Consider the following 27,028-nt stretch of genomic DNA (forward strand, 5'->3'; position numbering starts at 1 on the left):
CTTATCTCCAATAAACTACTCAGAAAAAGCAAAAAGTGGTGCTATGGCTCAAGTGGTAGAGCACTAGTCTTGAGCACAAAGAGGCTCAGGACAATGACCAGGCCCAGAGATCAGGCCTCAGGGCTGGCAAAAAAAATTAAACAGTGACTTTTTAATACTTATAATTATGTCTCCTTTCTCTCTTTTATCTGACAATATTGCTATGTTTTATAGGCATTAGTTCCTTGATTCATACATACAAACATATATATATATATATATATATATACATACATACATACAGAACTATACAGATGGACATAGATGGACATACATATCCACATATATACATACATATATGTGTGTGTACATGCTATAAGAAATTAAAAGTTCTCAGTGAAATTGATGAAGAAAGTTCTAGGCTAGATAATAATAAAATCTGGTTTTCTGAACAGAGCTTTAACTAAGCTACATGCGCATAGATGTGATATTTTCCCTAAATTCATGAATTTGTTTTTAAATAGATATCTTTATTGAATAGTAAATATGCACCTTAAGCATAATGCTCACACATTTTGACTCTTCTCTGGTCCTTGGTCTTCCCTGGACAAAATCATTTCCCAGGTACTCAGACCAAAATAGTTTATTTTTTACTCACTTCTCTTTTAATATAATTGTTTTCCTTCTACTTCTTTCAGGTTTACTCTTTCAAAGTACCATTATTGTGGCCTGTATCAAAATGACTTCTACATAGTCATCCTGTCTTTACTTTAGTCTTGATTACATTCTCTATGTCCTATCCCCGGGCTCAGCGTGAGTCCTTTGAACATGTAAGTCCACTCAGTCCCTTCATTCCCCCACAGAAACCCCGCACCGACTTCCTTCTGTGTTTGCACTAAATTTCAAAGTCCTTACAATGGATTTCAAAGACCAATAGCATATCCCCAGTTTCTTCTCCCATTGAATTTCTTTCCATATGTTCACCAACTCTCTCCCTTCCCTTGGTCAAATGTGCCCAGGGCTGCTTGTACTGGGGGTGTGTACTTACTATAATTAGTGCCTGCCTACGTGTCCTTTCCCTGTCCTTGTCCTGTTCTTTTCCTCATATCAGCCTTCCTTCTACTCTGTCAAGAATTGAATCTGGCCTTATTCCCTCTGCTCCTTCCCTGCTTCCTATTTTCTTTTGGAAATCATCATAACCTTACCTAATTTATTTTCTGTTGATTCACTATCTGATTATTATGAGATCTTCCCAACCAGAATGAGCATGGGTTTATGTTTAATCATTACATAGTTCAGGTATAGAAAAACATGTAGGTGTTTCGTAGATATCCTCAAAAGTTGCTAAAATTAGTCTGAACTAATATAGAATTGTCTGGAAATGTTTTTACAGATTTGTAAATTCTTCTAAAATTATTATTGCAAAAATATTATAAGATTCACAAAATATATTCTGTTGATCAGAATACCTTGTACAAGATACCTTGTATAGGAATCAATGTTCTACTTCATTTATTGTAACCACAGTCTCAGCTTGGCTTTATCTGTCATGTATTTTTATTTTCTTTTGCTTTTGCTTCTTTTAAATGGCCCTGTTTAGGCCTGGGACAATTCCTTTCTTCTTAGGAAATATTTCTGATCATAATGCTATTTTTACCTTGAGTAAAGTTGCCTGGAAATAAGGTCTTGCAATGGTTCTATTCTGTCTCATTTCATGCACATGGTCACAGTTAGTGCTCAGGGTTAGAGCTCGAGAAGCACATGGAATTGAGACACAAGAGAAGGAAAAGAAGCTGAACAAAAGGACAAAAGAATTTCTTTCAATCTTTAATTTGTAGAACTCACATATGAGTGAGTTCGTATTGGCTTTTCTATGTTTGCCTTACTCCACCTGGCATAAACTCCTCTTGTTGTGCTAGTGTGCTTCCAAATGTCAGGATCTTCTTCTATTTTTTGCCTGCTGATAAAAAAAAATTGATGATCTAGGCAGGAGACTGAGGTCTGAGGATCGTAGTTCAAAGGCAGCCCAGGCAGGAAAGTTAGTGAGATTTTTTTTTTTTTGAGTCCAATGGTGGGGCCTGAACTCTGGGCCTGGGCGCTGTCCCTCAGCTCTTCAGCTCAAGGCTAGTGCTCTACCACTTGAGCCACAGCGCCACTTCTGGCTTTTTTCTTTTTGCTTATGTGGTGCTGAGGAATTGAACCCAGGGCCTCAAGCATGCAAGGCAAGCGCTCTACCACTGAGCCATCTTCCCAGTCCCCATGAAATTCTTATTTCCAATAAACCAGAAAACTGAAAGTGGCGCTGTGGTTCAAGTGGTAGAGCGTTTGCCTTGAGCTGAAGAACTGAGGGATAGCGCCCAAGCCCAGAGTTCAAGCCCCATGACCAACAAAAAACAATGATGATAATAATAGAGGTTGGCTCACAGCTGTAAACCCAACAACTAAGGAGGTTAATATCTAGATGCTCACTGCTGAAGGCAAGCTGGGGCAGAGCTGGAATCCATCTCCAAACTAATCAGTAATAAAACAAGACTAAAAGTATGGCTCAGGGATTGGTGCCAACCTAGCAAGACAAATTCCTGAGTGCAAATATTTGATAGCCAGATATAGATAGATAGATAGATAGATAGATAGATAGATAGATAGAGATACACACACATATGTTATGTATTGCACAATCCTGCTTTAGACTATTCCATGATCCTCAATTAAAATCCAAGAGTTAGTAGCACAAGGTTTGAAATTTAAAATATTAGACACAATTTATTTTTAAAGTTTTCTCTCCATAGGTATGAGTCTGGGTGAGTCAATGAATATCATCCACCCTGTTTCTCATCTGCAGATGGAATTTGACAATAATAAGAGTTGGATCATACAATCATTAAATGGTTTAATTAAGATATACAGCAACCAGGTGCCTGTGGTCCATGCCTGTCATCCTAGCTACTCAGGAGGCTGAGATCTGAGGATCTCAGTTCAAAGCCAGCCCAGGCAGGAAAGTCCATGAGACTCTTATCTCCAATGAAACATCAGAAACCCAGAAGTGGCGTGGTAGCTCAAGCGGTAGAGTACTTACCTTGAGCTGAAGGACTCAAGGACAGCGCCCAGGCCCGGAGTTCAATCCCCACAACAGACTCCCAAAATAAAAAGTATATATACATACATAAACTCACATTACATAGCATTTCACACAATGTATGTCATTAGGTAGACACCAACATCTTAAATATTACCTAATGAATACTGTTAGGATGGTATCTAGTGTGTGATAAGAAATCAATGTTAATAGCTCTTATTATATTAATATCAGTCACAAAACTAAAGAAGATATCTGTTAACCCAGTGCCAAGCACATATTGATCACCATCAATCTTAAAAGCTGATAAAAGAATTCTGCAGATACACAAGCTTGTTGCTGGGTCCACAAGTCAGGAATTTCCTGGTTTTCTCAAAGACCAGGAATAGAGAGGAAAGTAAAAACAGCTTCCTGGCAGTGAGCCCTGAAGTATGGAGACCATGTTGATAATTACTAACAATTGCAATTAGAGGGATTTCCTCGCAATGCCTCAGGCACTGTCAGCAGGCTTTTGCTAAGAGAGTCCTCAGCCATTCTCCATCTGCACTTCATTAGAGACTTGGAGCTTCCAATCCTGTGGAGACATTTGGACAAAGAAGCTTTGTAAAGAGGATGCCTGTTTCCCTCCCAACCTTTCCTATCTCTAAGTTTCTGTTCTGAAGATCCAGGGGAACACCAGTGTACCTTAGGACTCAATGTCTGTCCACAAAACTCCTTTTCCCTATCCATGTGTGCGGCATTTGCTATGTGATTACATCACAAATCATTTTGCTTTCCTGGGGCCCCGTTGCTTTCCGTATTCTGGCTGATACCATCTAGGGGACTGAGGTTGTTTTTTAGAACAAATAAAGATTCTTTGGCAGGAAAAGTGGAGGTGGTGTAGAACTTTATTTGAAGGTGAAAGTAAGGCTGGAAAAGAGGATGCAAACAGTCTTTTGACTGCTGGCAGGTTGGAATAGGCCCCCAGCTTGGACTCCTGGCTCACAGACCAGCTTTGTCTCATGAGGTGCTGTCCACCTGCTTCCTAGGTATGATGGAGAGAACACAGAAAGTGAGAAGCAGACATGGAAATAGGTCATCCACTGCTGGGTCCACCTTTTATGTCTGTTCTTGATGAGTCTCCCATCAAGTCAGCTGTCCTGGCATCTGATTGGACCATCAGCCACCAACCAAGAAAGCATCCACTGGCTGAGGTCTACTCCAGGGTCTTCAGAAAGAAGAGAGTGCCTGATGTCTGTCAGGGTTGTTATCTCTGCCTTCCAGGGCCTTCGGGAAGAAGGAGTAGTGTTTTCTCCACAGGGGCCACTGTCTTCTCCTATTTGCCTGGTTTTTCTCTGACTCTCTCTCTCTCTCATGACTAGTCTAGTCAAATGCAATCACTTCCTTCCTGGACAAGGTGACACTGAAGACATCCACATCTGCAGCCACTGAATCTCCATTTGCCTTGGTTCCAATTTTTGAGAAATGGGAAAATAAAGTGATAACTGTCTTGTTAGTGATGAGGTCTAAATTAAATTCAATTATAGACTTTCCATTTCTATCTTTAGACCCAAAGATTTCCACCTAGCCATACTAAACTCCTGGACATCTCCCTGAACAAGTCTTCCTACCTCTGTATTCCCAGCCCATGCTACACAAAGCACCCTTCCCAGGAGCTCTTCTTCCTCCCTCTGAGGCCTGGAAGAATGAAACACCACTTTCTAGGTCAAACCCAAATATAGGATTTTATCTCAATGAGAATTAACTCCATCTGAGGCCAGTGGTTTCTTCTGTTCCCTCCCACCTCCAGCCCCCGGGAGACTCTACTTTCTCTGGAGTCTTTCTTGTCTGTCACAGCTGGATGAGTCATTTCTGGACAGAGGCCAGCGATGCTTCCAAAAATCCTATCGTGTGCAGGGTGGCCTTCCGCAGCAGAGTTCTCTAGCTCAAATTTTTAAGCAGTGCTGAGGATAAGAAATTATGCTGTAGAAATGTCACCTGGGACACCACCACCAGAGGTCTCTGTGGCTCTCTGTTGCAGGAGTCCCGTCCTGGGCAACTTTCTCACTCATGCAGAGTAAGTTTTACAGATGGCACCCTGCATTGGTCTACTTATTCCTCACGATGCCAACATCAGAACCTAGGACAGTGCTCTGTGCACGGAGAGTCTCTGAATGTGAATGGATTGGAATCTGCTCTTTCCAGCATATCCTAGAGCCTGAAGTTAAACAGCTCAGGAGTCCACCCTGGAGAGACCATAGCCTCAAGCTGACGTTGGTCTGGAGATGAAGAGACAGCAGGACCAAGGGATTCCCCCTGAGGCTGCTGGGAGCATGGTAATTTGGACAAACGGGCTTTGATGCACAGGCAGTGGCAGGCGTTAACCTCTTGGACTTCCTCCGGCCACAGAGATGTTGGCATTCAGGCCCTCCGCAGAGGGCGACAGGAGGCAGAGATAAGTCCATCTGTTTAGAAGCACCATGACCCTCTTTCCAGCTCTGCCCTGATACACCTTTCTATGCTCCAGACCTAATTTTCACTGAAGTTTTGGAGGTAGTAACAGGCTTGGATACCCTGGAGTCATCTGGTTTCCAAGTAGACCCATCTGAGTTAAGGAGGATCGTAACGCAGGTTCCCAGGCAAACTCACAATGTGCAGAACAATTAAGCTGATTGATTTTGGCAGATATCAAAAAGACAAGGGGGGGAATGGAGTAAATTCTCATCCATCACTAACTACACTATTAAGGTAACCTGAAAAGCCATCATTAATTTTGTGCTACTTTATATTTTACCTTTTAGCCCTTCTGACTAACACCATTTTTTCTTTCCCTTTTGTGGGGACAAAGCCACAGTGATGAGTGATTGCTCCAGCTTTGTTCTCCTTTGAAAAGGTCGTGATGGAAGTTTGGCTTTCAATGTCCCATGAATGTGTGCACAGGGTACTTCTACTTTTCTTTCCTTTTCCCTGTATCTTCTGCTTCCCCTGTGAAATCTCATCCAAAAGGCAATGGATGAGGAGCAAGGCTTTCTAACAGGAAGCCTAGAATGTACATCTTTTACCCTGACTTAGGGTAGAGGATGCAGGCTATGCTCCTACATTCTCTGCTCCGGACACCGCTTCCCTCCCAATCCCCCAAATAAAACAGAAAGAGATCCGCAAATAATATTTACAAAGGAGGAGGAAATGTTGAATCTGAAGACACTAGCCTGGCTTTTTGTTACCAGAACTGTAAAAATACCAAATGGACATCATCTTTCTTCATTGGTATATATGAACATCACCTTTATTTGGAGAAAATGAATGTAGTAGACGGTGTATAGATGGGAGCAAGCTCATGTTACTTCCACTCATACCTCCTGTCTCTTACCCACTGCACAACTGCATTTCTCTTTGGAGATAGTTTTGTCCCCGAGGGACATTTGGTAATATCTGGAGACTTTTTTTATCATCACAAATAAAGAATAGGTGGCTATGTGCGTTTGTGGTAAAGGCCATGGATTGAGCTAGTGACCTGCAGTGCCCAAGCCAGCTTCTGCAATCAAGAATTATCCCACCCAATCCATCCATTTTGCCAAGGCTGATGACCTTAGTCACAGCAAATGGTACCAACGTTCCCAAACCTTGTCACTCACACCTTTCCATGCTTGGGCTTTTCCATTTAATCTACTAGCTTTTTGGTGGTTATTTTTGGTCATCTTCTTCTATCTATAGCATCCAAGACATTATGGAATGTAAAGTTCATGAGGGTGGAAAAGCTTTTTTGGTTTGTTCATGGCTGAGGAGAACACTGTTGAATGAATTGATACTAACTTCCCTGCTTCACAGGTTGCTTCTTCTGAGAATGTGTTGTTCTCTCCTGGGAGCCTTACAAACCCTTACTATCCATCATTCAGTACTGGAGCTCTGCCTCTGTAAGATGTGTGGCCCTTCATATGAGGGCAACTTTTCCCTTTTACATCCTTCCATTTTAGTTTTGCACACTGCTCTAGTTTATCTACCCCCATGTCCTTCTTCTCTCTGTGAAATCAAGTTTCTTAACGGCAGGTCTCAGCCCAATTAGCATCACCAGCACTTGTCAGAGGCACACGTTAACATATTTTCTTTTGTAGAGAAATCCATCCCAGAAAAAATGAATGGATGGATGGATAGATGGATGGATGGATGGATGGGTGAATGGATAAATTGTGGATTGATCAATAGATGGATGGATGGGTAATGGATGGATGGAAGGATGGGTGGATGGATGAATCAAGTGCTAACTGCATGAGCGGCATGGTGAGATGTGATGTGAGAATGTGGGTGTCTTGCTTCAGCTAATTAGTGAAAACATTCCACTGCTCAGCATCCAATTATGTGAAGACAGGCAAACCTTTGCTATGTGAAAGTATCTGATAGAACTGGGTTGAGGTGAACGAGAGCCATCAGGGCATTTTTCTTCTTTTAATCTATTTAGTATACAGTCAGGTTTATGAATTACTAAGTTAGGTGAAAGTATGTTTATAATTGGATCTAGAATTAATGAAGGAGCTAACGCTACACAATCAGGCTGGATACTCAGAGAGACCAGAATTTATATTTTGGAAGTTCCTGGCAGGTGATTATTACCTTCCAGCAAGTTTGAGAACCACCCTACTAAAGGTGAGGTGCAGGTTGAGTATCTCTTGCTGCATTGAAGGTTTTTTGGTCTTTGTGTGGGTCAGGAGAGGTAAAAGACTTATGGTCTATTGTCAATAGGCAATAGATCAATAGATCAATAGATCTCAGCACTCGGCCCGGCCCAGCCAGCCTTCTCAACTACACACATCTCAGGTGACTTTGTGGAAATTGCTGGATAGAGGAAGTGCCCCAAAGGGTCCAGAAATTGGATGCCCTGGAAATTGACTGTCTTTAAACACATGTTGAACACTTATTTAGCAGAGACCAGGAGTCACTGATTTCCGATCAAAGCAAAATGGGCACTCTCATAATGTCTTGGAATGTTTTATTCATGTAACAGCATCTTTTACACAGATGATTAGACATACTGTTGTTAGCTGTTACCTTTCTGCCTGGAGAAGTTTTGTCGGCATTGGGTCAGTTTATTCTAGGGTGTTGAGGCACCCTTATGGATTACACATCACAGTCCAAAACCCTGCTAATGCACACCGGGAGGATTGTGCTAGGCACTTTAAAGTGCAAATGATTCTTTAAACCGCAGTAACTGTAACCCCTCGTTTACATCATCTTTACGATAAAATTAAATTTTTAAAAAGCAGTAGCTCTGCCCTCTTGTGGGTAAATGTTCAATTGCAGCGCCACACCTGAGCTCTGGGATCTTGGCTTGCTCAGAGTGGGCATGCCCAATCAGAGAAGGGAGGTAGCTTCCCCCGCCCAGTACTTTAGGAGGACTCAGAAGTTTGATTTCACTTTGCAGGACACGAACAGGACATTCTATAAATGGGTGTTTTGTACACACTGTGGTTTTATAAACAGCTGGAGGATGAACAAAGATCACAAGATCTTGGCCTTCATGAAACGTACACTGGAGTTATTACAAAATGAAACGATCAATATGTCATCAGTGTAAGTCACAGAATAATCACCAGGGGTCAGAGGACGCCTCGCGGTGGCCCATCTTACGTCAAGGCCCAGCGCCCTCTGGTGTGTGCTGCATCTGATGAGTGATGGCCTGTTTGCTAGAATGGTCGGCAGGGCGGTGAGAACCACCCTGAGGAAGAATGAAACGATCTGACTGGATAAGCAGACAGGAACACATCCATGAAGCAAAGATCAATAGTGGCAAGGAATTTGCCTTCTGCTAAGCACGGTGCTAGCAAAGCATTTGCAGTGTTGCTAACCAAGCGTCTGTGTGGCATGGTGGCGAATCTTTCTTCTCGCTGAGTGTTGGGAGGCCAGCTGCTCGGTGCTCCCCCCACCTCTCTCTTACCTCCATCAACTCAGTCTCTGGAGACACAGGTCCTGCATCAGGAGCAAGATCTGTCCCAGAATTTACATTCTTTCCACCCAATGCTCTGCCAAGAAGCACAGAGCTCCCCATAGCTCCTGCCTGCGCCGCAGGCCACACCAACTCTAAAAGCCTTACAAAGAGTTCCTTATTATGGGGAGTTTTGTTTTTCCCCCTATTACCTCTTTTTCTTCTTTAGCTTCTTTTTAGTGCCAACCAAGGAGAGATTAGTACACTCATGCAAGAGATGAAGGTGTTTTATTTTTTATGTTTCAGAAGAAGAAATGAAATTACCTTCTCATCCAAAACGGACGTGAAGTCTCTCTCCCGGGGGTTTGATGCTGCATTTTGAGAAGAGCGTGTGTTGTAGATGGATCTCCAAGAGTGTTATTTGACAGTGTACCCAAATCTCATGCTACCAGCGAGCGGGCAGGGCTGAGGGACCGTGGTAAGGACCGCGCAATGAGCAGAAGCCACCCCTACCCTGTTACCACCCAAACCCTGGCCAGCCGGCCTCACAGCTCCGGACGCGCCGGTGTGCGTGAGTGCAGAGGGGCACAGTGCAGAACGGAGCCCCACGCGTCCACCCTGCACTCCGGACTCCCGTGCTGCACGCACCGTACCCCACCACTCGCCCGGGGCTCCACCTCGCACGCATCTCACAGCGGCTGGGCTCAGGGGCCAGTGCAGGATGCCCAGCGCCGTCCAAGACCTTTGTAATCACAATCTGGCTACTTAGGAAATACCCCTAATTTGGTCAACAGATAACACATGTATTGGCCATGTTTCACACACACACACACACACACTCACAAATGCACACACTTCCCCTACTTACCTTTTACTCTTTGTAATTGCTTGCTGCTCAAGTAACTTAGAGGTTGACATCACAGGACTTTATTGCTCCATTTTTAATTGGGCCTGGTATGTTAGAAGTCCTCTCTGATTTCTCCTGGGAGAGTGTAGTCCTGAATATATATGTATCTCTGTCCACACCCAGAGGGGCTGATCATGCAGTTCTCACAGCCTTTCTTTGAAAGAGTAGCGCTCTGTTGTAACAGCTTATTTCTCAGTCAGTGTTTGGTCAGAAGTAAAGGTGATTTTAATGGGTGATTTTATAACAAAACACCCAAGCCTGGGTACGACTATTTATTAAGAAGTTTATTTTGATCCACAGTTCTAGAGGCCCAAGGCCAAGGTGATGATTTTGTTACTGGTAGATTCCCGAGTGGGGTGGGGTATCTGTGGTTAACAAACAAGCAAACAAACAAGTAATCCACAGGTATGCCAATGACTGTGTCTCTTCTGGTCTCTCTCTTTCTCTCTCTCTCTCTTTCTGTGAATGTGTGTATGTGTGTGTGTGTGTGTGTGTGTACATGTGTGCCAGTCCTGGGACTTGACCTCAGGGACTGGGCACTATCTCTGAGCTTTGTTTTTGCCCAAGGCTAGATTCTATCACTTGAGCCACAACTTCTGGCTTTATAGATGATTAATTGGAGGTAAGACTCTTGTGGACTTTCTTATACCTGGGCCAGCTTTGAACCACGATCCTCAGATCTCAGCCTTCTAAGTAACCAAGATTACAAGCATGAGCCACCCACGCCTGGTTCTCTCTCTTCTTAAAATCCACAAGATGGAATGAGAGGGGATCTACCCTCATGATCTTATCTCATCTTCTAAACAACATAGTTAGATTAACCTTCCATGCCCATTTTATTGGCACTATTGGGGCTTGAACTCAGGACCTTGCACTTGTACTACAGATGCTCTACCACTTGACCACTGTGCCAGTACCCGTTTCTACCCTTACTTAGTACCTCATAATGGAGAGTAAAATCCAACATACGAATCGTTTCCGCATACCACATGGCATCTAAAACCGTGGTAGGCCAGCTGTGATCTCAGTGTTCCACCAAAATGTAAGTTGAAGTTTAACCACCGATGTGAGTGGTTAACAGATGGGACCTTTGGGAAAGGCTCAGATCACAGAGCTCTTCACTCTTGAGTGAGCTGAGTCAGTCATGAATTAACAAATCAATGAGTTACTGTGAGAGTGGCTTTGCTTCAAAAATATACACCGGGTTTGAGGACCACTGGTTCAGGCCTTTCATCCTCACTTCTGAGGGCCAGAGGATTGTCATTGGAGGACAGCTCTGGTAGAAGAGTTCACAAGACTCCATACCCAAAATAACCAGCAAAAAGCTGGGAGGTGTGCATGGTTTGAGTGTTCCAAGGCCAGTTGAGGCTAGGTGAGCCAGAGCAAGGAACTGGGGCTCACAGGCGGGTATGGCAGCCCCGCTATGAAAAAAATGCAAAGGGAATTGAAAGCATTTTTAAGTGATGATGTATCGCATTCATGTCTTGAAACAGTAGGTCGGCAAAGGGATTTTTTTAAATAAATGCGAGTGTTGATTTCCTTTTCCCTTTTATAAAGACCAGAGCCTCACATCTCTTTTCAGTTCCTCAGATTCCTCTCTAATTATCACCCTGGGGCCCTGTCCAAGGAGTATGAAGGTGAGGCTGGAAAGGACATGAAAGGGAAAACATGGCCTCCCAAAAATCCTTTTCTGTTTCACTTATTGGAAAATATAGAAGGATTGAAGATGATCCCAAACTGAAAATGCAAACATTAACCTTCAACCTACACACGCAGGACTTCATGAGTCCAACAACTAGTCTCCTGCCAAAAGGCCTTGGGGGGAGCTGGGATGGAGGAAGCATCAGGGAAAGTCACTCTGCTCCTTCGCGAGACGTAATATGTTCTGTTTTGTTTTCTCGTTGTCCTTTTTCCTTCCCACATTATTTTAGTCGTTAAGTCGTTGTACAGCAGGGTCTTATTCAACATGTCACTGTGTGGGCACAGTGGGCATCCTGATCAATGTCACTCATCAGTCTTCCCATATTCCCAGCCCCATCCACCCCCTCCTATGCGCTCATCCATTTCCCATATATACATTGAATATGAACACTGCACTGTTGTCATTTTTTTAAGGGATAGAGGAAAGAAAATTTAGAACAAAAGTTTTACAAAAGCAACCCAGCACTCCCCCCTGAAGGAGCATCTTCTGATACAGGCTGAAGATGGTAATTCAGGCCTAGAAATGGTCAGTAAACATGAACATTGACATACACAGAGAGAAATGGGTGGCAGAGAACCCAGCGCCAGGTCAGGCCTTCCATTCCCTGCAGGTCAGGTCTTGGTGGACTGCGTCCAGAAGACATTGAAGTCTTGGTCTAAGGTAATTAAACAAGAATTTAATGGAAACTTGCAGCTATGAAAATCCCAAGGCACCTGTGTGACAAGAAAAGGAGGAAGCCAGGTGCTAGTGGCTCACGCCTGTCATCCTAGCTACTCACGGGGCTGAGATCTGAGGGCTGCGGTTCAAAGCCAGCCCAGGCAGGAAACTCCATGAGATTCTTATCTCCAATAAACCACCTGAAAACCATAAATGGCGCTGTGGCTCAAGCGATAGAGCACTCACCTTGAGCTGAGGAGCGCAGGGACAGCGCCCAGGCCCAGAAGTTCAAGCCCCACAACTGACAAAACAGAAAGAAGAAAGAAAGGGAGGGAATGACACCAGCTGACCTGGGAGAGCCTTCTCCAAACTCTGTGCATTTTTGGAAATGTGAAGGATCAGACAATTGGCCTCGTGGTCTGTTCACAAGTCCCTTTCCACTCCATCTGAGTGCTGGGTTCACTGCCACCCATTTCTTGTATGTCAATGCTCATGTTTACTGACCATTTCTAGGCCTGAATTACCATCTTCAGCCTGTATCAGAGGATGCTCCTTCAGTGGGGGGGTGGGGGGGGCCTTGAGTATTCTGTTTGGAGTAAGTTAACTCCTGTAACAACAAAAGCAAATAAAGAAGACCAACAAAACATAAAAGACAAGAACTCGCCAGCAGTAAGGTGTCTGTGAATATTTCTGGGAGCAGAGAAGGAGGGACCCAAATTCCTGCAGTCCAATACCAGGTTCCTGGGCTTACCTCTCCACCAACGGTGTGCTGTTTGAAAGCTAGCTTCGGAGTTTTCTGCATCCATAAAGTGAAAATTAGATGTAGTCATATTCCACTGGGCTTTGAGTTTCTGTTTTGTTCAAAAGGGAAACTTGAACAGGAAACACAGGCATTGACTAAAGCATTACTCCTGACGAGGAGCTGGAGTTTAAGGGTCAGTGAGAAGTGTGGGCATCATTTCTATCAGCCCAGAGAGCTCCCTGCTCACTCCCTCACACAGAGGGGCATGGGGTGTGTCTCTGGAGTGGAGGAGATCTCTGATGAGAGAGCACTAGAGAAGACTGTGAGCATGAACAACACGGGATAACGGGAGATCAGGAAGGCAGCGTGATGGGGAAGAAAGACTTCAGGCATAGACCATGATTCTGCACAACCCATTAAGCCCTGAGTGTGTGTCAGATCCACACTCGTTCAGTCACTAATCACATTTCTTTTTACTGTAGTGGAATCGGAACTCAGAACCTTGCATTTGCTAAGTAGGGTACTCTACCACTTGAGCCACCCCTCCAGCCCAACTCCTCCCATTTTTATGAAGAACATACTGCATACTCTGGTACAGAAATGCAAAGAAAGTCGACAACGGTCCACAAACAAACATTACAAATAATCCCTGCCTTTCTACTCACGAGAAAAGTAGATCAATAAAGTAAAACAGCTAGTAAGCTGAAGGAGAAAGATGAAGCCTATGTGGGTTGTGAACTTTCCAGGGCACAAGAGACAAGCAATGTAATTTGAGATCAAGCATCCAAGGGAAGCCTGGTGAGAGGGAGATCTTGAAGTAAAGGCCAAAAAGAAGAGAGCAAGCCTCATCTTCCTGGAGGAAGAGCACGGGGAAGAGGACATGTCACCCAATGGCCTGAAGAGTTAGTGTTCTTGGTGATAGCCACTTTTGACTAACAGAAATAGCCTCAATGTAATTTTATCTTGCATTTCCTTTATGGAAATCAATACATGTTTCACCTTTATTCACTTATTTACTAGTCGTTTGTACTTCTCTTTTGAGAGTTGTTTGGGAGTGAGAACTACAGTAGGGGAGAAGGAGAGAGGGAAAGAAAGGTGAATATGATCAAAGTCCTATGAAAATAAGATAACAAGACCCCTCCCTCCCACAAAAGAGTGTTTAAAAACAGGAGGATAAGAGGGTAATTGAATAAATGAATTTGGCCAAAAGACCTACATGCATATATGGAAATGTTACAATGAAACCCCTTATGTTAAGCATAAGGAGAAACACGGTTTGGTCGGGTTCTCATACAAGGACATGAAGAGCCTAAAATCTCTAGCGGGCACCCAAGCAAGTTGTTTAATGTGCATTCTTCAATTCAGATCTAGGGATTACTTGTGTAATTCAACCTTTTTCTTTATTCCTGTCTGCACATGTCTGACTATGCCAGGTCACTGGCTTCCATGTAGACTCTCTGTCTGCAGGTCATTGGTCCACCTGCACTCCTGCAGCAGAGCAGCCAATCTCGGGTTAACACAGGTGGGCATAGAGCCACAGCTCTGGTCACAAGTGATTTCTCCTGGAGATGGACAATGTCATGATCCTCACATTGCCTGGCCTTTTTGCAAGGAAAGAACAATGGGTACACTGTCACTACTACACAGAGCATGTCCCATGAGCATCCCTGAGTGGTAGAAATAGTGAATACATCCGTCAGACAAGATGGCTTACTCCTATAACCCCAGATATGCAGCAGGCAAAAAGATGAAAGCCTGTGGTTTGCCAATTAAACAAATACATGCATGCATGCATGCATACATGCATACATACACATTCAGTAAGTGAATAAGAATTGAAGACTTGGCCCTTCAGGACAAGGAATGGCACATTTTTGACCCTAGATTGTTCTGTGGTACAGTTAAGAGATTCCTACTTTCCCAATGGCCACACTGGGAAGAAAATCCTCAGTCCTTCTCATACTACATACCCAAGAAATAACAGTCAAATAATGTGTCCTCTAACCAAAGGCAAAATAAGTCATTCAGCTCTGTTATCTTTTCTGGATCTTAAATGTACTCCAAAAGCCATCTGATGAAGGCTTACTCATGAGCCTGTTACATGATTGGAAGCTGACAAAACTTGTAGGAGGCGTGGCCTAAGGGAAGCAAGTTAAGTTACTGGGAGCATTTCCTTGGGAGCATTTTCTTGAAAGGAATATTGGGATCCCAGTTTTTTTTTCTCTCTCTCTCTTGTGTGCTCTCTCTCCCCACTCTCTCTCATACATACATACACACACACATGCACACACACACACACACACACACACACACACACACACACACACACACACACACATCCTAGACAACAGTGGGTAAGCAGCTTTGCTTTACCACGTTCCAACCATGAGATTCTGCTTTATCAGAGGTCCGAAGTGACAGAGCTAAGCATCATGGGTTGAGTCCTCTGGAACCACAAGCCAAAATGAACCTCTCCTTTTTGTAAATGGTTTTTCTCAATTCTTTTGTCAGAGCAATGTCAGGATGGCTAACACAAGCCCTGACTGCCCTAAAGACAGGTTGCTGTGAATTCCGTAGACACAAAGTTCCAGTAAAAGGAAAAGTGAAAGGATCATTTTCTCTTTTATTAATTTGTTCTTTTATCATTTTATACACATCACAAGTTAACACAAAAAAGCCAACCAAGAAGCAAATGTAGAAAAATAGTGGAATTATATTGGCACTAATGATTCAGGTATGACTAAGGGGACTGTTTCACAGACAGTTTTCAAGGGTATGCAGGACATTGTAATTATTGTGTACAGATATTTTCACCAGAATAAATATGCATTAGGATTCACAGTGGCATCAAGCTAGACATTCAGACTCTTTCTCCATGGGATCGTAACAGAAGACCCACCTCGCTTCACCCTCTGTAATGTTGGATGCCATATTTAAAAACAGATGTAAAATAAATAATAAATTCCCCAGCCTTTCCCTATGCTCTCAATAAATGGGAGCCACTCGTGGGTCCCTTGGCCAAATCTAAGCACGATAGCTCTTGAAGACACTAGCAGTGTGTCTTTTCATTATCTGATTGTTATTTCATCTATTAATATTAAAAGAAGTGGAAAGCTCAGTAGCAGAATATCTGAAGCTTTTGCATCACAGGATGCGGTACTCAGAGGAACGCTTCTTGCTAGATGCGACAGTACAGCAACCATCCATCTCCTTTGAGAAATTGACTTTGATAATATGCTGTGGGAGAAATGGCTGGAGAGAGTGTTGGAATCCTGAGTGGTTTGATTGACATTTCTGGAGCATCTCACATTGGTTTTCTGTATGCAGACCCAGATCGAGACCCAATTCTGGGCACCAAAAGCCCAGAACTGGCACTGTGGTTTGGTTTTAGAGGCACTAGATGATATTATTCACAATGTTCCCCACCTGCTCCCGTATTTCATTCTGTCCCGGACTATTCATTCAGACATCTCTTCCTCACTCTGGGTGAAGTGGTAAGGTCACATCAAATGATTCTCTGTAGCCCTCACAGCTTAGCCCAGAACCAATCAGAGAACAAACAAACATTGTGTACAAAAGAAATATATTCTAAAGGAAATCATGAATGAAACTAAAATCACAGACTCTTTAGGAACACACCAAGAAATTAGTATGTGGGACCAAATGAGACACACTTCCTTTAGAAGGAAAGATAGCCAGTTGTCAGTGGCTCACACTTATAATCCTAGCTATTCAGGATGCTGACATCCAGAGAAACATGGTTCAAAGCCAGCCTGGGCAGAAAATCCTGTGAGGCTCCAGTTCCAGAATAACCAACAAAATGCCAGAATTAAAGCATGTCTCAAGTGGTAGAGTACCTGCTGAGCAAGCAAGCTTAGTGAGTCCGAGGCCCTGAGTTCAAATTCAGGTACTGGGAAGAAAAAGGAAAGATACACACACATATACACACACTTACATGTATACATATATACCTATATGTGTGTATATACATGTATGTGAGTGTATATATATACATATATATAAATATATAGGCATACAGTATTAGATGCACCTTGCTTCGGATACTTCTTCCTGGGGAATGAAGGACGAAGCAAGGTATTTTGTTATATGCAATAAATCTAGACATAAGTTAAAGAGTATTTCATTGTGTCTGTGCTGTTTAGTGCAATAGAAAGGAATATGTAGCAGTCACAGAACTCAGCTTCTAACACGTTATGTTAGATGCCACACAACTCCTACCTGTGGGACAATTGACAGCCTTTCCTCCACTCTCAATCAACAATGGCTTACAGCATACCTGAGAAGGAAATTAATTTGTATTATCCCGACAGTCCCATTAAACCTGAGCATGTCCAGTATGGTCACTCCTGTAGTCACGCTGGAAGGCTCTGCCCGCTGCGGTCACATCTAAAGTTTCAGACGAGGCCTCCCCTTCAAGCCAATGTGACTGAATCACTTTGAAGCCAGGAAGATTTCTTAATTTATTTCAAAGAAAATTCCCAGTAGGGAATTTGAGGCAGCATGCCTAAGCTTAGAATCTGAACTGCCTGATCTATGCCAGGTACAGCTCCGCGTCTCTACTTGCCGCTCTTACCCATGTTCCCTAGCTACTTTTAAGCACACCTTTCCAAATTTATTGTACAGATTGGGAAACAGGTTCTTTCCCACAATGCAACACACATATCTCACAGAACGACTCTCTCTTCTTGCAAATTCGGAAGCTAACAGCTTCATCACAAGCCAAGGTCAAACTACTTCTGCATTAGAATCCATTGCTGTGACTGAGAGGAAGGATGAGAGAGGCACCAACCCTTTCCAGCGGATACATTCACGTCCAGGCCGGGTAATGTATGGAGCACCAGGTTTGTGAGAATGAATGAGAGATGGTGGGAGAGCTACAAGGACAGAATGAAGACATGCTAAGTAATGAGAAACGGCCTTGTGGAACCATGAGAACACAGCTCTGAGAGCAAGGCACTGGGCTCAGATTCATCATGGTTGATTCCTGGGTGATATGATCAGTCGTCCCGATGGAGGGAGAGCAGAGACAGGAAGTGTGGGTGGAAGCGATGAATAAAAAGGCATCGAGGGTTAGCAAAGGAGACCTTAGACTGGAAAGACAGAAGCACAAGCAACAGGTGACCAGCCAAGAACAGGACATTCAGCCAGTCATGCAATTATACTCACTGATGAGACTTATGAAACCACATTTGAAACGGAATAACATTTCCTAGGTCATATATGTTATTGGTTAAATAAATGTCTTATATAGATTTAGAAACTCATTGGGAGCATAATTTGGGTGTTGAACCCTGTCTTTGATTTTTGCAAGATGGGTGACATTTACAATTATGTAATATCTTTTGATTGATGGAGTCATAGGAAAAAGAATATATAGAAGGCTGTGAGTTTAAACTTTGGCTCTATCACAGCTAAGTTGTACAACCAAACGGCCGAGTCACCCAATGACCCCTCTAGTATTTGTCTGGTGTCATGTTTTAAGGGAAGAATTCAACCAACTTAGCAGAAAAAAGTTGAGCATTAAAAGTTAGTTCCATTCTCTTGTTCTTTGTTTATAAAAAGATAGAATGAACAAGTTTGTTTTACCTCTAGCTGTTTTTGGTTCTGTGCTGAGTCTCGAAGTTTGAGTAACTGTTTTGCAATCACGTAACCACAACCCCATGCATGAAACAAGGAAACGCTCTTTGTAACTGGCCATGAAGAAGGGTGGGAGAAGGCAGCCAAGAATTCGATGTGGACCCGACAAAATTAAGAAAAGCGAAGGGAAGGGTGGGTGGGGGAGAGTATTGAAATGAGTGGCACTGATCAAGAGGCAGTTTTCATTCACTGCTTTGTTTACTGGCAACTCCTTGGTAGAACTGCTTAAAGATAATGACAGTAAAAAGGAAAATAAGCTAGTGTAATGGTGAGCCAAGAATTGCCTATTTGCTGATGGATGTATCTGTGTCTGGAGGTTGCTAATTCTCTATATCCAAGGCATTCCATTTTATGACAGAAATTACTGGGTTACATTTCCAAAAGCTAAATGTATGTACAGAGTCTGGTGCTCTGAAGACTTTGCAAGAGCCTAGCTTTTCTTTTCTGATTGTCTAGACCATTTGCCTTGAGACACACTAGCATTATGCGTAATGACACAGTGTCATGGAAAAATTAGATTCAAGTGATTTAGGGCGGGGAAGGGAGATAGTCCTTTTAAACACTCTAAAATGAGCAAGAACGGACTCCAGGAGACTAGGGATGATTCTAACTGTTTGTGGCAGTAGCTCTTCACAGATATGCACAATCATGGTCATGTGCAAGCTCTACCACCTGAATACAGTACATTCATCACAGATAGGATGAGACCAAGAAGTCAAATGGCATTTGAAAAGCAGAGTTCAGAATGCTAAGCAGGAGACGCATTGGAATCACGCAATCCATTTGCTCTCTTCCCATTCTAGAGATCTTGTGATTTTTAAAATTAAATACAGATAGCTAAAAAATAAACCAGCGAAATGTTCCATCCTCTTAGACCCTTCTACTGTGAAGGATGATAGGACTTACGTTAAGAGTAGGTACTCATTAAAATGTGTAAAGATGAAGTGAGCAGACACAAGGCAATTGATCCAGATGTTAGCATATGTTGCCTAGCTTTGCCAATTAGACAGGAGCATCCTTCCTAAGGATACAGGGATGGTTGGTTGCCAGGATGACATGGGAAGCGTGACTCTATTTCTGCCTCTTGTTTGCCCTGGCTTCTCGTTTCTTTCACGCTATCTGCAAAAACACCCGCAAGAGGCACTGATGACTGTGTATTCTGGAAAATGCACACTGTCAGAGACCACCAACCACAGTGATAAAAATAAGTGGCAGAAGGCTATCGACTTTAGGATCACCAGGGAGGGAGATTTGCTACTGTCTCACACAGGCGAAGGTGGGCCAGCTGCTCCCTACCTTCAGGTGCTCCTGCTTGGAAACATTTTTCTTCTTTACAGAAGTACCTGGGCCTTGTGTTATGATTGCTCTGTGTGCTGCATGGATTATTCCCCATCCGTGCTCTTCAGGGAGCTCCTTCTGACTCCAGTCTATGTGTCTTGTCTATGGCAGCAACTCTGCCCACCACCTACCTTCCCCTTGCACATACAGCTATCTTCCATCCGAATAGAACATTTTGATGTATTTTATGTTCAACACCTGCCTCAGGGCAGATGGTTAAGAAGTATTTGTGGCCTAGGAAAAACTTGTGATTTTGACTCCATTTCTTCCAGTTTGGGGAGCTGCAGATAGATCAACTGTAAACTGAAGACTATTTTCCTTGCATATCAAACAGCTTGGTTCAATAGTAGTTAATTCAAATCTGATACAAAAAGATCACTTCCTTGCTTTCCTATGCAACACAAGAGCCTATTAGGATTTTGAGCAGCCAATATTCCTTCATCTTAGCCTTCTTATCCAATGCCATTTTTTCCCAGCTTCTCCATGTCAAGACAAGTCCATGTGCTTCTCCGAGGGTAGGCTCAGAAACGAGACATGGGAGGGAGTGCTCATGGCTTCTCTCAACGCAGGGGTGAGGTCCCTGCAGAGTCAGCTCGGGAGTGAGGGCAGGTGGTGGGCTTATCCCCTGTCCCTCATTTCCAAGAGGAAAGTTCTCTATTAGTGCTAACAGTGGAAATCTCTACTTGATATAAGAAAACACTGCATAGCATCTAACTTCATACACCTCTTTTTTCACTCTCTGCCCCTGCATATTTTCCACCCACCTTCCCTTCTAGTGTACCATAGATTATCTCTCTCTCTATCTATCTTTCTATCTATCTATCTATCATCTATCTATCTATCTCTCCCTTTCTCCCCTCTGTCTCTCTTCTGTCTCCTGTTCAAAATTTGTAATGGCATAATGGATTCCCCACAGCTCACTTTCACCAGACCAACTTTCACCCATGCAGTCTTCATGCCTGGCTTTGTGACCACTTCTGTGAGGGCTTCCCTAAGCACCTGCTACCTCACCTCTGGTGTGGGATAGCTTCTTTCCTCTGAGCACTCATGAAAGCCTACAACTTCTATTTAGTTAGTTCCACACTTGGCCAATTATGTTCTGTTCTAAATTTACAAATATATCTCTGGTCTAGATTGGACCCTCAGTGAAAATTTATTAAATGTATGAATGAATGAATGACACAATGGAAGTGCAGCTGATGGCAGCTGGCTGTGCAGGGCAAATGCTCTCCCCTGGCCTCTCTCTAAGGCTGCCCCCTCGCCCTTCTGGAAGCAACAGGAGGTGCATTTCCACTGTGTGTCCTACTTTTGAGCTGCTATCTAGCACAGACTGAAGTGATGGCTAATCCCATGAAGACGGGAATCTAGCTTTTTGTGTTGCCCCTTTCCTCAGCCTTGCAGAACTGTCCCTTTCAGCCTGTACTGAACTGCTCACGTGACTCCAGCTTCTTCCGACTCCTCCCTGCTTCTCCGTGTTTATTTTGGTTCACGAACAACAAATTCCAAATAATTGCAATGTTAGTACCTTTTATTTCTAACTGGTTTTAAGAAACTCCACAAAGTGTACAAACCAAAAAAGAAAAAAAATGATGCTGAGAATAAAGACATACTAGGCCATTATCTTGGCAGGCAATATTTTTTTATAATTTTTATAACTGATAATAGAATGTCCCCTGTTATTTTATACATATACATATAATGTGTATATTTATAGTTATATAGATATAGATATATATATATATCTGTACTTTAATAGAAAGAGACATAAAAAAGCCTTTTTAAATGAGTCATGACACATAATACTTGACACTTATTTACAATACAGAGGTGTACTTTCCACATGATTATAGTAGATGCTCAGAAGTGAGAGATGGTTTACAAAGACAGTGGGACACCCCTATCAAAAAAGGGGGACACTATGCAGCTGGACATTTATTGCCATTAGTTCTTACTATGTCCAGACTGCACATGGAAGGTTAAGGTGGCATCTGGGTATTGGAAAAGATGATGGTCATTGGACTGATCCTGTGCCATCACCCCCAGTGACAGGATCTGCCAAGTGGCTGAAGAATGACAGAATGGTGATGAAGGGAACTAGAAACACAATATGAAATGTACCCATCAGAGAGGACGTGTTCCCTCACGGCCAGAAGGGAGATGTTGCTACAAGCCTACGGCTCTGCAGAGTGCACAAACACTTGTCTAGATCAGGGAAACCAGCATCAAGAATTGCCCAACCAGGAAACAAATGTTTCCCAAGTAACAAAGCCAAGCATCCCCGCTTAGGAGCAGTCAGAGACTGAACCAAGCACCAACTCAGGAACTCACGAAGAATATCCAGTGGCAAACCCAAGTGTTCAGCTAAGTACATAAGGAACTTTCAGAAAAGACCCAAGAAAAACTCGAAATCCACTGTAGGAGTGTCTCCCTTGGAATGACACTCCAAGCCCACACCAGCACCATGACATAGGTTTGGAAAACCCACAAGCTTGCTCTTCTGCAAAGTTGTCTATGAAGACTTAGTTCTTGTGTTCTGGATTTAAATTCAAATGAGAGGGGTTGGTAACTTTCAGAGGAGCCCAGATTCACATGGTATCATTGCCCTGCTATCTGTGACCTGGAGCCAGGCTGCTCTGTGCCTGGGACTGGTGAGTTTGTGCACTCAGAAGGGACTTTCTATAGAAAAACCACAGGCTCCCATTGCTATTCCTCAGCACAACTAAATGAGTCGTTCGTCTGTCTCCTGTGTTTGGGACTGTGTTAAACATCTTGGGAACTTTCAGAACTTCCGCTGGAATTCACTTACCCAGAAGAATTTGTGATGCATCTTCAGTCTGCCTTCTGTTCTGTAATCTGATCTCATTCTCATCCCTATTACTCACTTGGCTTTAATGGATGGTGACCTTTCCTAGCCCTTTGTTTTCCTAAGGCAAGAAGACATTTCTGTTGGTAGATAACCAGCACCTGCCTGGAGCCCCCTCTGAGTATTTCATCCGGCACTCTTCCATTTAGATATCTTTCTCTTTCCATGGATAGGAGCAGCTGGCCATGGTCCTGGTTTTTTTGTGATTGCATTCCACACTAACACAGCCTTTCCTTGGAAGCGTGCCATTGGAAAGTGCACACATTAGTGCACGAATCCCCGTGTCCCCTTCTGTGAGTGTGCAGTCTTGCTGTTTTCCCTACTGCAGACAGAGATCTAAGCAAAAACAATTTGTGAACCAGACGATGCATAGAAAAGGTGTGAGAGAGTAGGCAACATTCAGTACAGTTCAGTACATTCCCTATTGCTGGTTTGGTTTGTAACAAGCATACATTTTGTTTGTATATACCACGAACACCCTTCCCTCTCTGCTCCTCCCCATTCCCCCCTGCCTCTCACCCCATCCACTGCTGTTACAGAATAAAACGGGGCGTGGCCGCACGTTCCTTCATCCCTTTCCTTGTTTAGAAAACGTGGAGTGAGAATGACAATGTGGATATCACATCTTTTGAAGGAGTGGCACATCTGAGTGTATGGAGGATTCTATTTACACAAATATGTTCCATTTCTGCACAATGGGCAACCTGAGTTCTGAAATGCTTGTCTGCACTTAAACCAAAATGGTAAAGCTATGAGCTAGTCACAGATTAGACAAAGCTACTTCAATTGGAGCCATCTCTCTCTGACCCAGTGTTTTTCAAAGATGGGCTCACCAATTCCAAGGATTCTGGTTTTTTTTATCTTCCTTGTTTTTCTTAGAAAGCTTCTTGAATGAGACTCCAGGAGGCGAGGCAAATTCAAGCAAAATTTGTTGTGTTTGACACTATTTGTTCACCTCTCCCAAATGTCTGAAACAAAAGCACCTCAATGCGAAGTCCCACCCCAGCCTTCCAGCCCTCCCAGCCATCCATCCAGCTGACCTCCTGCAGCTCTACCCTGGACCGCACAAGTCTGTGAAAGGGCGTCGTAGCTAAAGAGCTTGATGGATGTGAAACACGTCCGGAGAGTTACCCCAGGCTGGCTTCCTCACAGCCGCTACTTGAAATAGTTGAGTCCCGCCACCAAGAAAAACTTCTCCAGGAAGAGTTCTGAGTCCAGCACGGCAATGTGAGCAGCACGGCCGATCAGGGTGTTGGCAGTGTTGGGCAGAGCGTGGAACACGTTGTGTCGGATCAGAGAGCAGTCCTTGGCTTCCACCAGAGGGCCCAGGAGGTTGTTGATCATTTCCGCGTACACTGGCCCTGGAAGGAGGGAAGAGGATATGAAGGCCTAGGTAGAAGCTACTAGAAACATTTAGAGAGCAAGACTCTGCGTGTTCACCAAGGGGCAGAGTGTGAAGATCAGTTTCCTACTTGTATAGGATATAAAAGAAATGAAGTCAAAGTTCTCTTCCTCTGGTTAGATTAAAAGCTAGGGGCACTCGAGGGTTTCCACATGACGGCTTTGTGGTCTGTGCCAGAAGAGGCGTGGTAGTGGGGGACGAGGAACTCAGAGGAGGGCTGTTCTCTCCATGGAGGGCCAGGAGGAAGAGAAGGGAGACACCAGCCAGGACAGTCACTCAGAAACCAAACAAGTCCCACTGCAGGAGATCACATATCGAGACACATCTCAAGAGATCCGTGGAAGCTAATACCTACTGACGCCATGTCTCCTACAAGTCAAGTTGGCTCCTGAGCACCAAGGAGAAGAAAGAAGAGATTGTAGGGTATAGGGTGGTGGTTGTGCCTTATCTTTTATAATTGTACGTCAGAACTGATTATCCTTTCTACCTAAGAATTAACGGGACCGTGATTTTGCATCAGGCATGGTAGGTAGGGGGCGCTCTTCTAGCCACGCTCTTCTAGTCATTACTAATGGACCAGTATGCGCACTGAGGCTGAAGTTCGGACCTGGAAGGCCTGTGCTCTTCCCGATCATGATAACTGCTGAATCGTGTAGGGACCTGTTCTAGCATGAACCAGAGGGCTAGAGTGCTTAACATTGACTCACTGGGGCAATACTCCAAATAATAGGATCTGTTTCATAATGTCGGCATGATGGCCTGCATTTATACAGAGAACGGCTCTTCGCTGAGTCTGGCAGCTGGTCAGCCTACTCCAGACATTCCTCCAAGCCCTCTGCTGCCCTTTCCCCCAGAGTTATCCAGCCATTTTTGGATCTGCTCTCCTGGACCAGGAAGGGCAGAGACCTTCACACAGGGCCTGGGCCACTTCAGTCTTCTAACCCCTTCCTCAAAGTTTTGACCAAAACCTTTGAGGCAGAGAAGGTAGAGATATAAATTGAAATAATTAGGAATTTGATTTTTTTTAAAGAAATTAGTTAAGAGGTAAAAATCCTTTCTTAAAGTGTCTATTGCTATATGAGAATAGTGGTTATTACCTATTACCATCACTAGGGAGAGGCTGGATGGTTATCAGCTATAAAACAATTTACATGCAGAATGCTTGTTTCAGAAAAGAAGGGAAAACCAGTCAAAAGTTGACATGAAAGGAGTGAGCCACATAAACCTTTCTTCACAGGCTAGTCTGCCGGCTGTGCCCTTTGAAAAGGATGTTGTGGAAACCACAGGATTACAAGAATACTACAGGAATGTTGCCAAGCAACGGGAGCAGAAGCATCTAATGGTTGTGCCACTGTCAGAATGTGTTTAAATTATGTGCGCAATGAAGGCCAACAGGCCATTAAAGAATAAAATAAAACAGACAAAATCATTCAAAATTCACTGAGTGAATCAAATCATTTTCCACCTCAAGGCAATTCTCAACAATGTTTTAAACATACATTGCATAGCCCTCATTATTTTTCTTACCTAAAGCACTGTTTCCATCTTGATGAACTCTTGAGACTACATGACACGTTAGTCGCTGAATTAGAAGGAGAATACAGAGAAGACCGGGAGGTATTTTATCTCAGCCTAGGTGGTACTGGAATTGATGGGGTATGGTTGGAAGAGGTGAAACAAACCAAGACTCAAGATGCACTGCACTAATAGATTGGTGTATTCACCTGAAACCTCTTTGTACAACTACTTAGAGATAATTATTTCTAAAACAAGAACGTTTTGGAAAACAGGACTATGGGTACTTATAAAACAACACACACACACACCCCAATATGAATTAAACACCATGTCAAATCATTCCATTTGTCTTAATTGATCAACTAAGTCACCATTTTTGAGGCCCGTTTGAAAGCATGACAGAAAACACTAACTTGGGGAGAGACGGTACCACTGTCCTCACGGCAACTGATGAGATTCATCAAACATTAGCATCCTTTGAAGAAGAACAAGTTCTGTGACACACAGTAGGCCCTCCTTCCTCTCAGCTACGGGTCACCTTGGGCAGCGTCTAAAGAGCAAAGCCCAGGCTCTGGAGGAGGAGGATTTCCTGTTCCGGGGCAAAGGTCCAGCTCCAGAACTGGTGCCTCGGGATGGCTTTGCGCACTTCCTCCAAGAGACAGGGGGAATGTCACCTTCCGCCGGGGCCACTGTGTCGTAGGAATGGGCTCAGCACAGTGAGTTAGCGGCGCCTGGCGCACAGCACACAGGGGCTCTCGCCTTGGCTCATCTAAAGCACTTCTTCCCTCGCGGTCAGCATAGAGATGAGGGTGCCCACAACTGTTCCACAAAGGGAGGATCTGACAACCACACACGGATGGGCAAGCCGCATCTCACGCTGAGATTAAAGGCAGCGCTCGGCTGCCCGGCTGCCCGCAATAAGCACAGTCACCTCCATGAATCTCAACTCGCTTCTGAAATCCAAAGACCCCTTTCTGAAGTCCAGGGCAGCTTACCTGTGTGTCTGTCCTTCAGGGCGGTCTTGCACATTTCGATCCGGGCTGAGTGGAAGGGCACGTAACGATCTTGAGGAGAAGCCACCAGAACGACGTTTTTAAAATACTGCAGGCCTGTGAGAAGCCGGGAGAGTATGCTTTTGACCTGGGTAATCCAGTCGGTGGACATGCTCCCCCCCTCCCCCCTGGGTTTGCACACAGTTTGTGGAACACACCCTCGGGAAGTTCCGAGGGGAGGAGACAGCAGCCACGCAGCCAGTGTGTCAGGCTGCTGACCGAGCTCAGGAGCGGGGCA

The 27,028-nt window shown here is 43.9% G+C and overlaps 1 protein-coding gene across 1 annotated transcript in view; it reads right to left on the bottom strand.

Moving 5' to 3' along the window:
- Positions 1-23,973: 23,973 nt before the first annotated feature.
- Fam135b (family with sequence similarity 135 member B) overlaps positions 23,974-27,028 on the bottom strand; it is a 142,468-nt gene continuing 139,413 nt past the window's right edge. Inside the window, exons 18-19 of the mRNA XM_042699932.1 lie at positions 26,734-26,847; positions 23,974-24,179 (exon numbers count right to left, since the gene is read on the bottom strand). Coding sequence (XP_042555866.1) covers positions 23,974-24,179; positions 26,734-26,847 — 320 coding nt within the window. The remainder of the gene's footprint in view (positions 24,180-26,733; positions 26,848-27,028) is intronic.

This window comes from Dipodomys spectabilis, unplaced genomic scaffold (genome assembly GCF_019054845.1).
Source record: "Dipodomys spectabilis isolate Male_0828 unplaced genomic scaffold, ASM1905484v1 ptg000264l, whole genome shotgun sequence".
Taxonomy (NCBI): Eukaryota; Metazoa; Chordata; class Mammalia; order Rodentia; family Heteromyidae; genus Dipodomys; species Dipodomys spectabilis.